The sequence below is a fragment of the Cynara cardunculus genome (genome assembly GCF_001531365.2).
Source record: "Cynara cardunculus var. scolymus isolate 2C chromosome LG 1, CcrdV1, whole genome shotgun sequence".
In the NCBI taxonomy this organism is placed as follows: Eukaryota; Viridiplantae; Streptophyta; class Magnoliopsida; order Asterales; family Asteraceae; genus Cynara; species Cynara cardunculus.
In genome coordinates, this window is record NC_037528.1 from 12,354,340 (window position 1) to 12,362,799 (window position 8,460).

At 40.4% G+C, this 8,460-nt stretch overlaps 1 protein-coding gene across 8 annotated transcripts; it reads right to left on the reverse strand.

The window, feature by feature from the left end:
• Positions 1-1,261: 1,261 nt before the first annotated feature.
• Positions 1,262-8,251, reverse strand: LOC112516748. 8 transcript variants are annotated; one of them, XR_003069621.1, is made up of 5 exons: positions 7,711-7,928; positions 6,255-6,626; positions 1,986-6,183; positions 1,700-1,904; positions 1,262-1,500 (listed from the first exon to the last, which is right to left on the reverse strand). XR_003069621.1 is itself a non-coding variant. In XM_025123988.1 (5 exons), the coding sequence occupies exons 1-4, from the start codon at positions 7,840-7,842 to the stop codon at positions 2,017-2,019; spliced, it is 4,602 nt and encodes a 1,533-aa protein (XP_024979756.1). In that variant the 5' UTR covers positions 7,843-7,928; the 3' UTR covers positions 1,610-1,904; positions 1,986-2,016. The 8 variants fall into 8 exon arrangements, 7 of the variants coding, with proteins under 7 accessions (XP_024979756.1, XP_024979766.1, XP_024979781.1 ...); XM_025123988.1 differs by lacking the exon at positions 1,262-1,500 and having other exon boundaries at positions 1,610-1,904; positions 6,255-6,463; positions 6,533-6,626; XM_025123998.1 differs by lacking the exon at positions 1,262-1,500 and adding an exon at positions 7,432-7,473 and having other exon boundaries at positions 1,610-1,904; positions 7,824-7,839.
• Positions 8,252-8,460: the final 209 nt, after the last annotated feature.

An 8,460-nucleotide genomic window follows, 5' to 3' on the forward strand; every position in this document is an offset into this window, starting at 1 on the left:
ATTATTAATGATTATTTTAAATATATTATGAAATTTTAAAATTCACTAAATTTTTACATGCCCTTTTTTGGTCATTTTGCATTTTCTTTAACTAGTGTATCAACTAATTTTTACTAAACATGATTACTTCATTAGCTAGTTTATTAACTAATTTGTCAAACAAAGCCAAATTAATTTACAGTTTTACGTTTTATTGATTTTTATGTGTATTTATGGTACAAAATAACCAATTGTTTTGTGTTGCTTCCGGTATCGATAAGAAAATGTTAAGTGGTAAACATTTTACATATTTATTCTTTATCTTCACGATCGGTATTTTCAATTCTTTCTAAAATCGAAATTTATAAACAAGTTATCAATTTGAAAATGACCGTAAAACGTTTGAATGATATCAACAAATTCAAACCCCTAGTCGTTCCAAGTAACACTCAAATTCGATTGTATGAGCTTTGGATGTCCAAGTTTGATTTGTGTGAATTTGCATTTAAAAGATAATACCTCATAAAGATGAAGAGGTTGAAAGCGAGGATGAAGAACGAACAAAAATGCTCTTTACCCAACAGTTATTCACTAATCATCAGGTGTGTTTAATAAAATTAAACGTGATTGTGATAAATAACTAGGAGTCCTGTGACTGTTCTTTAGATTCCTTGAGATCAGTTGAGTTGAGGTACACAAGCCGGTTTGGATGCAGATGGCTAACAAAAAAAGAACATGTGTAACTATAAATTAAAAAGAAAAAAGTGAATTTTTAAGATTTAACTAGATCCAAAAATAAACAAATTAGTATACAATGACGACGTGGAGCAGCTCCATCTATTGGCACTAGAGAAAGAGATTAAAGGGTTTGTCATTCCTATCTATCTATCTATCTATTAGGTTCTGTAAGCTTTTCATCTAGTTGTAGAATAAAAGATAATTTTTTTATATTTGTGGAAATAAAATATATATATATACGCACTTGGAATGTTAATAAAGGAGATTTTAATACAGATTTACAAACATTGCACATGTTAATAAAAAATTATTTGTTTGACAACGTTAAGATTCTTAGTTGGACGTTTTGGTCAATGGACTAGAATCTTAATAAGATGAGAATAGAATGTTTACTATTATCGATAAACGTGATTCCTTTATTACAACCAACCAATAGAGGGTCGTTTACCGATAATAGTAAACATTCCCATCTTATTAAGATTCTAGTTCATCAAAAAAACATCGTATGCAACAATTTATCCAGTAAGTTAAGACTTTGGTCCTTGCCATCAATCTTTATCGCGTTGATCCAATAAGGTAAGTGACATAGTAATCACCCTAGAAGACTCGGGGGGTCAAGAGTTAAACTTTTATTTGTACATATTTTGAGAAATAGTAGCTGTTTGTGTTTACCATTTTCACATGAAGGAATGCTATCTATTATGAATACAGGATTCATGCTGATGAAGCAAGGGCAGGCTGTCCCATCTCAAACTGCAAGCAAGCTTTGATTCTTGGGAAAGCCTGCCACATAATGCATGCAATTAGTGCAAAGCAAAGGATGCATGCAATTAGTAGGAAAGGAATGGCTGCATGCAATTAGTGCAAAGGAAAAAAAAGGGATTAGGGGTGGTTTTGGTCAATGGGAATATCATTATACCAAAACTTTTGGCACCATGTTAATAAAGAAGGGTACAGGTATAAAACAACCAAACTAATTAACCTGGCCTCTGTCCTTCTGTTTCTCTCTCTGTCTCTCTCAAAACATTCTCTAATTTCGACCGGCTTTTAGGAGGAGTTAAATATCTACACACCAAACTCTTCTTCCAATCAACATATCTCTTCTCTCTCTCTTTCTCTCCAAGTTGAAAATCACCAACATTTAGTCAGCCCATCAACACCCAACTCTCTGAATAAAGCCACAGCACCTGCAAATTGTATAGATTCAGTAACACTTCATTATCAAATCAACGTTTAATTAAATTGCGAATACTAGATGATCCACCCACATCGGTAGCTGCTGCTGCTGCTGCAACGCAACTACTGCCATGATGGATGATGTTTGTAGCTACTATTCCTATGATCTCCATCCCACCCATCAACCGGCTCCTTCCTCTTTAGACCCCCCGCCAGTTGCTGATGAAACATCTTCAACTGTTCTGAATCATCTCCCCTTTCCGTCATACCACCTCCAGGACCTGAAGAATTTAGATCTAGACCCCCCTGACCCTGCTGCTGCTGCTGGCTTCCCCATTTTCTGTTATCATTGTTACCTCCACCTACACTCATAACATATGGCGATGGCCTATAACCCCCTGACGGAATTGTTGGGAAACAAAGACCACCCCCACCAGGCGGACCCACATATGCTGCTGTATTTGAAGGTACCGAGAAATTGGTTTCAAATGGGAAACCTGGAAATTGGAATGGCGTACTAGATGAAAATGCAACTGCAGGAGAGGATGATAACACAGGTCCCCTAAATATTTCGGGATTAAACGAGGTACCAGCAGGACTCAACATTCTTTGTGATGATGATGCACCAAGAACCATGGGATAGCTCTGCTCCCCTCTACCAGGAAGAACACCTGGTACTGTAATTGCTGGATATGTACTACTTGGTGGAAACCAGGAGAAGTTCCCCATCTCCATATTATTCATTCTCATACTAGGAACAGCAGACAGAAACTGAATCCCATTTCTAGTAAGTGGTATCGATTCACCACCAATTTCTTCCACACCAGGTCCATTGTTCAGATCAAAGTCCCTTGAAGAATTTGGTTCCAAGTTAGAGAACCTACCGGACAGGAGTGACCTTGGAGGTAATTGTGGGATGGCAGGTCTACTAATACCAACCGACAGATGACCAACATCAGGACTCTCTTCACATGCATTCAGATCAAGATCAAGTCCTCCACCACTAGGACCACTGTTGCCGACATCCTCGACAACACCAACATTCAGGTCAAAGTCCAAAAAGCCACGGGCCTGCTTATTATCAGAAGCTGGAACATCTATGACCTTCCGAGGCTCTGCTGGACGAAATGCACTAGTGGCAGCAGATCCCTTCCAACCAAGCTCAGTCTTGCCTCTTAAGAGATTCTCAGAAGATATAAACGGCCCCTTAGCAGCAGCAGCTACAGTAATTGAAGCAGGCCGATTGCCTGTCATGACAGAACCTGCAGAAGGTAATGAGCAAGGCGTGTGAACAGCAGAGAACCGTCCTGGATTTGAAGGCATTTCAACATCTCCTTGAATCCCATCATCGCTAGGAAGAACTTCATTCAAGTCAAAATCCAGCTTAACCACCGTTTCTGACACAGGCGTAGAGATAGTAGAGAAGTCCCCTCTGGAAGCAGGTTGCTCGGAGATATCCCCCTCAGGCACATCAGATTGCTTTAAGCATGTTCTGACTTGTTGCACGGCGACTACAGGTGATTTGTCAGATGGAGCCGATCCACCAGAAACAACGACCTCATTTTTATCTATACTTTCCTGTGCAAGTTCACTAGTTTGCAGCAAAACAGAAGAATCAGGATCCACATTTGCTTTCTCGCTCTGCTCAGCATGACTCCCCATCTTCTTGTCCTCGGCCTCTTCAGCTTTTGGACCTAAACCAACATAACCACAAGAAGTGGTTGGCAATTCAGAGCCTTTGCTGTGTTCTTTTTGCAATAACACGTTGCTGCCACTTGATACTTTGAGCACCAATTTCTTCTCATCCTCATGCTTTTCTGAGGACCAAGACGCTGATTCATCATTAAGCAGTGTCTCAACCTTTGCATTTATAGTTGCATCTGAACAAACTCTCTTGTTTTCCGTGGCCTTCTCCAAGGCTGAGCCAGCGTTCTTGTCTTCGTCAGACAATGGACTACTGTTGTTAGGTTTCAAATTTGGAAAATGGTAACTCCGCAACTTATTAGGAGAAAACTTCCTTCCATCATGAGACTGAAAGACTTCATCACCCTCTTTGCCAGTACCGGTAGATTCTATAGAAGGCAATAAAGCAGAAGTATCTGCTACCAATGCAGCAGGCTTTGCCTCAGGTGCCACAAGTACAGAATTGCCATTCTGCGGCAACCCAGCAACCGAAGAATCTACAAATGAAGCGACTTTACCATCTGTGCAGATGTGGTTCACAGCAGACAGAACCTGCTGCTGGGATCCACCTTGTGCAGGCAAACATCCAACAGAACTAACCTGTTCCATCATGACATGACCATTGGTCACTTTCAGTTTATCTTCACTTTGGCAACCATTTTCAATTGATTGTCTAGACTTGGCATCATTTCTGGGTGAAGTGTCTTCAGGCAAAGCCCGTTTATTTTCAGGGGAACCTGCTGGTGAGGCATCAGATGTAGACATCTCACCAGCAGCCACACTGGCAAGCAGATTCATTCCGACATCATCGCCAACTGGCGCAGATGCATTAACTTCAGAAAATTTCGCACAGCTTTCAACCAATGCATTTATAGAACTATAAGAAGCTTCATATGATTTCGTTGATTTCAGTGTGCCACCTGATGCTGAGCCAGTGGCTTTAGAAGCCTCTGTCAGTCTCTCAGCAATTTCACCATCTCGACCATGTTCATCACCAGGGATAATTATCCCCTTCTTAACATCATCAAATCCAACCAATCCATCTTTTCCCTGAGAAGAATTCGTGCTCATTGCTAGCAAATTGTTGCCTGGTGGTGCATCTCCTTTTCCCCTTGTCCTCCTATCAAGATGATCTTGCTTTTCTGAATGTACAAGAGAACTCTTGCCAAATGTAGCAGAAGCATCTTCAACAGATCCCCCACTGCCAGTACGTGCAGGGCTTGGTCCTGTGCTTGGCAGTCGCACTATAAGTCTCTGGTTGTTTATGTTATCTGCAAAAGACGTGTCAGCTCCTCGTTCAGGTGTAGCTCTAATTGGTGATCCCTTACCAGAAACAAAGTTCCGATCCACCGATTTCCCAAGACCCCCTTCCTTCTGAACACCCGGGACAGCAGATCCATGGACCACATTGATTGATTTCCTACTATGAGATATACCACTAGAGATCTTATTTATGCATCCAGAAGTGGAGCCGGGAGCATCTTCCTTGCAAGAAGCCCCCACCTTTCCATGCTCACTAGAACAGGAATGGCTATTATTCGCAGACGGACTAGAACTGCTACTCTTCTCCTCTTTAGTTGTCACAGGTGGCACATCTGCAGAGCCAGTGCCAGCTGCAACCGGTGCCAGAGGCTTTATAGTACTAGGAGATTCAGGTGATTTGACAATGGCTTCACCAGAATTATGCTTCCCCTGCTGAGCTTTCAATACAGAAGGTTGTGGAGTAGAAATCTTGGCACCACCCTCGGAGGCTCCACCTATTCGTCGATTACCCATAGGAGAGACTTCCGGCATCATAGGCTTGTTTGGCCAGGAACCTCCTCGTCTTGTACCAGACCTTGTTTCAATGATGTTCATTTCGGCTTCTACTCGTTTCTTCCACGTGTCAACCAGACTCCTAGCTTTCTTTAGAATTTCTGGATTTTTATGGCTGCGCAAGTGATTAACAGACTTCCCGACATTACAGGTCTGTAAAGCATGGAGATTCACAGGTAACCTATCCAGTGCACGAAGCAAAGCAAAGAGAAATTCCTCAACAGATTTATCACTCCCCTTGGGACTACCATCGCCAATTTTCCCCTTGTGGACCTCTTGAAGCCATTCGTCTAGAATTAGCAAGCCCCTAAGCTGAACAAACCGACCAAGGCAATCAAAGCTCTCAGTAAGTGAGATGACATCAACAAGCATAATTCGGCAGGCTAGATCAACTTTCTTCTCAGCAGTCTCGGGCTGCATGAGCCGTATTATTTTTTCAACCCCTTCAAAATCTACCAGGCCTCCTTTATCTGTAATTTTAGCAATCTCAATCTTCAATGTGTCTTCAGGTCTAAGTTGAGCTGAATCAGCATCATCTGCTTTAGACAAGCGCTCACGCTTGACAGAATCTGAACTGTGAACACCGTGCTCTCTTTTCTTACTCTTCACCTGCGATGGCATGGAAGAACTGTTCTGTATGTTATCTGTACTAGACTTTAACTGTGTTGTCCCATTTGGACCATTCAAGGGTTTTGGGGAATGGCCTCCTGCCTGCAATGCGCCATACATTTCTACTCTAGTCTTATTTAATAGCTGGTCTACTTCTTCTTGTCGTTCCTGTATCAAATAAGACTACATATCCAATCAAGAGAATTTCAACAGAGAAAAGGCACTGGTCAAAATAATTTAGTTACAACACTCACATTAATATAGTCTTGATCAGTTAGCCACCATAAACGCTTGCTTTCAATATCATACACTCGTCTGCACACAAATGAGGATATCCTTGAAGGAAGTTCAACACCTTTACGAAGGAATGCGACTTTACACGGATGGAGTAACGATGCAGCAGGTATCTCATCCTGGTGAAAGGAGTAAAAGACCTCGTTTGGTGCTGCTTCCAGAGAAGCACCTTTCACAAGCTTAACGTCAGCAGGACGGTAAAGCCAATTCACACTCAGGTTTAGATTATCCTCTTTACCTACTATTAATCTACGAATTATTCCAACAAATGGAGGGGAATCATGGGGTGGCTTGAACAACGCACAGTCACCAACATGAATCTTGCGTCCATCCTGAAACAAATGAGACAGATTTAGATACTGAATGCCATTGTTAACTCTGGATAAACAATAGTTTGTGAGATTGAGAGTCTAGGTTCATATATTCCAAAACGAAGTTCAAAAATATCCTAATGGTAAAATCGGAAACAAATTATATATATACATATGTAGGAACTCCTATAATTCTTATGGTCATTGCAATAATACAATAACTGAAAGCAACTGGGACCAATAAAAGGAACAATTGCTTCATATGGATTGCTTTATCATATAATAGTATCTTAACTGTATACCATTGCCTGATATTAACATCCTCATGGAAATAGCATATGGCAAGAATAAACACCACACAATCAAATGAAACAAGAAAACTGTTTTCTATGTGGGAAAATGCATTCAACAGGTGAGACATTCCATAGACCACTCAAAACTCTAAGAACGTACCTCTGATGAAGTGCAAGCCCGATGATCAAAGAGATCATTTGAAACATTTAGATTATAGATATGGAAGAGTAAGGAGATTTTTCAGAAAGTAATAGAATTTTCATCCCCCAGCATATGTTGTATGTTAACGTTCCTTAAAAGAACTTAAATATAATCATGCATCCAGAAGGGTAACTAATTATAAAGAAAAAATTTGTTGCAACCCCTAAGAAATGCGTGCTAGCCTTGCAAGCATTAAGTGATTAATAAATATTCCACCTCTCATTGTAGAATCCAATAACCAAATACAACCACCTCCATAAACAAACACATATAATCACGGCCAATTGACTAACTTGTTTGACAATAGAAGAAATCAAAATTAAAAGATAACCTCAAAACCCAACATGAAACTGCAGAATTATATTCGCATATCCTGTAAATTTTATGAAGTAGACAGATTAATTTTACCACGTATTGAAACAAAATGTAGAGCAAAAAAAAATAACGCAGGACAGATGTGGTATTGTGAAAGCCATGAGTTGTCGTTCCAATCAATTCCAAGATGACAATAGCAAGTAAGAACGATGATAATAATCAAGGAAGACACCGATTTTGAAATTTTTTCTAAATATATATGGATATACAGTGAGTGGAATAAGAATTTATATACTTTGGAGAAAGTGTTAGAGTCAATGAATACGCAGGAATTGATGGGAGCGACTAGAGACGGCGTGGAGGGAGAGGGGACCGGCCACATGTGCCGCCGGTGGAACCACAGCTCACCTTCCCACCGCCCATACATAACAGCCTTCTTCCATCATGATCATCAACGACATCGGTTTTCCTAAAGATGGATCCTTCTTCTTCGTACTTGGCAACGAGAACCATGAATCTTTTGATCCCCTTTTTCTAATAAATTAGAAACCCTATTGATCATGTAGTATACATAGAGATCGGTGATTGAATAACAGAAACCCTCGAAATCAGAAGGTGAATCGATCGTGAAAAGGTAGAACGGGTATGAATTAGGGCTTATGTGTCAAGACTTGGTGAAACGGATAATTCGGATAAAATTGCAGATCTAGAAATCGGGGGAAGACTGAATTAGCGAATTGGAGAGATCTCAGGGCCGGATTTCGACCGACGGCGACTTCACGGGGATGAAATCTTTTGGAGAGAGAGCGAGATGCGATGAACGAATGATGGATGATGCAACGCCAAACGGCGAATTAACGGGGCAGGTGCGGAGGTGTAATGCTTCATCGTTGTCCAAATTGAAAACGACGTCGTTTGACTATATTTGCCTTTGGCTGGGGGTAATTACCATATCATCTTTTTCGCTTCATTTTATTATTATAACTATATACATCAATAAAAATACTTTTTTGTACATAATAATAAATTATTCATAATTAATAAT